General features: G+C 39.3%; 1 protein-coding gene across 1 annotated transcript in view; it reads right to left on the reverse strand.

Annotated features, from left to right (window-relative positions):
• Positions 1–2202: 2202 nt before the first annotated feature.
• LOC101845508 (cyclic nucleotide-binding domain-containing protein 2) overlaps positions 2203–2559 on the reverse strand; it is a gene marked incomplete at its 3' end in the record, with an annotated part of 38865 nt that continues 38508 nt past the window's right edge. The window contains 1 exon segment of the mRNA XM_013084432.1: positions 2203–2369. Coding sequence (XP_012939886.1) covers positions 2203–2369 — 167 coding nt within the window.

Here is a 2559-nt window from a genome sequence, read left to right on the forward strand (position 1 = left end):
TAAAAGAAAAAAAACTATTCCGTTCACTTTTGCCCACCTTTTTCCCCAACACTGTATGCGATACTAAACCACCACCTGCACTGTTTCAACCTAAAAAGCTCAAATACCGCGCCGACTTTGTGATTACCTTAAAAAAAAAAGAAGAAGAAGAAGAGAAAAAACCCCCAAAGAAATCCAGCCCAAACTCATCCCAACACCTGCCTGTTTCAGTGCCCTAATCACGCACATGTCAGTCAACACATCCTCCTCCCGTCCAAAACCCGAACAAGACCCATTACTGCATACGGGAATACTTTATAGTTAAAGGGCTTTTTATTCTTTTCCTCTAAGGAACAGAGTATCGGTATTGGGTTGAACGGAACTCGCTCAAATCAGCTTGATCGTTCTCACCACCACCCGAACAACAGCAACAACATCAACGACACAACCATCAATAACAACAATAACAGCAGGGCTACAACAATAATAGCAACAACAACAGTAACAAAACAACAACAACAACAACAACAACAACAACAAATGCAACAACAACAAAAACAACAAAACAACAGCAATAACAACAACGACAACAACAACATCATCTACGACAAAAACAACAGCAACAACAACTGCAACAATAGCAACAATACTATCATAAACAACAACAACAATATCAACAACAACAAAAACAACAACAACAGCAAAAGCAACAACAACAACAATAACAACAACAGCAACAACAACAACAACACTATCAGCGACAATATAAACAACAACAACAGCACAACACAACAGCAACAACAATAACGATAACAACAACATCATCAACAACAACAACAACAACAACAACAACAGCACCAACAGCAACAACAATGACAACAGTGGCAGCAACAACAAAACAGCAACGGCGAAACAAAACCCAGGGCAAGGCATTCAAAGCTATCCAGACGGGACAAGAGACTGAAAAAATATCGCACGACAGACAAGGAAAAGGACAAACAGTATTGATAAAGAGCTTCAGATTGTTGATATTAACTCACTGAGGATACAATACGCTTTAAGGCCAGCTCTTCTGGGGGTCAAACAAACAAACAAACAGACAGACAACAAAACACACAAACAAACGAACAAACAAAAACAACATAGCTTCCTTTTTCATACTGGATTTTTTCAACCCCGTTTTCTTTTTCTGAAACGTAAAAAAAGGCAGGCAGCAACATACATAATAATAATAATATTATGATGCGAACTTGTGTTTCTGATGTATGCACAATGGTTCAAATTGTGCCGGAACATTTCTTTCTGAGCTGTTGCTGATAGGATATTATTATTATTATTATTATTATTATTATTATTATTATTATTATTATTATTATTATTATTATTATTATTATTATTATTGTTGTTGTTGTTGATGTTGTTGTTGTTGTTGTGGTTCTTCTTCTTCTTCTTCTTCTTCTTCTTCTTCTTCTTCTTCTTCTTCTTCTTCTTCTTCTTCTTCTTCTTCTTCTTCTTCTTCTTCTAATGTCCACTTCGACCTTATAAAAATAATTAATAAAGATGTTACAAACTCCGAGACACGGTGATGGGCATGGGGTATTTGGGTCAAAGTTAACTTCCGCCATTTATTTGACCCAGTACATGATAATGTTCGGGGTCTCACTCCACGGGGGGCCACGCGTGGGTCACCATGACGTCATTAGCAAAAAGATTTTTCTAACTTATTTTAAGAATTGGGGCCGGGGTGGGGTGGGGGGGGTCTATTTTTACATGATTTTGCCTTATCCTGACCTGGTTTCAATCTCATGTGATAGGAATGTCCAAGCACACGTTTTACCCTTAATTTAAAGGCGAAACAAGAGAAAAGGGGGAAATGAAAACGTCTGTGAGAAAAAATGAGTATCTCCAAGTTCCTTTGTATCATTTTAAAAATTGAAACTCAAGTGCATATCTATGACAATAATCCACTTTTGATGTGCAAGCTCATGGGTTTTTCTACATCTTTTTAACTAAGCAAAAAAAATGAGCCAATCCCTAACTTGTCCCACCTTTTACAAATCCAAACTTTAAAAAAGAACCCGAAACAAAACAAAACTTCAAGATTCTAAAACAAGACTTATTTCACTGCCTTTCAACGCTCCTGTCCCTGTCATCACCGTCTATTGGCGCGAAAATCTGCCAACTTTTAATTAGCTACTGTCTGAAGAGCAACATTCCACTCACCCTTGTTTGCTTGCAAGTGTGCGCGTGTGGTCGAGGGCCTGCTGCGAAGCCTGGTCAAAGAAAGCGGCTTTCTTCATTTTGAAGATCTTAGCGCCGCCACTCACTAGCATCAAGGCGCTCGCTGCGCTCTCAACGTCTGATTCTTCTTGGAAGACTGACGGCAGATCCTATAATATCATGGGCGAAGATGCGGTTAATGGCTTAATTTAACAGATTTGAGTCTGGTGTGGAAATGGAGGGGGGGTGGTTTGGCCTGTGTTTGTTGACCCCCCCACCCCTCCCCGTCTTTTGGGAGGGGGAACAGACAGACACATAGGCAGATAGACAGACTCACATACTCATACACACACATTGACA

The sequence above is a fragment of the Aplysia californica genome, unplaced genomic scaffold, assembly GCF_000002075.1.
Source record: "Aplysia californica isolate F4 #8 unplaced genomic scaffold, AplCal3.0 scaffold00001, whole genome shotgun sequence".
NCBI classification, from domain to species: domain Eukaryota; kingdom Metazoa; phylum Mollusca; class Gastropoda; order Aplysiida; family Aplysiidae; genus Aplysia; species Aplysia californica.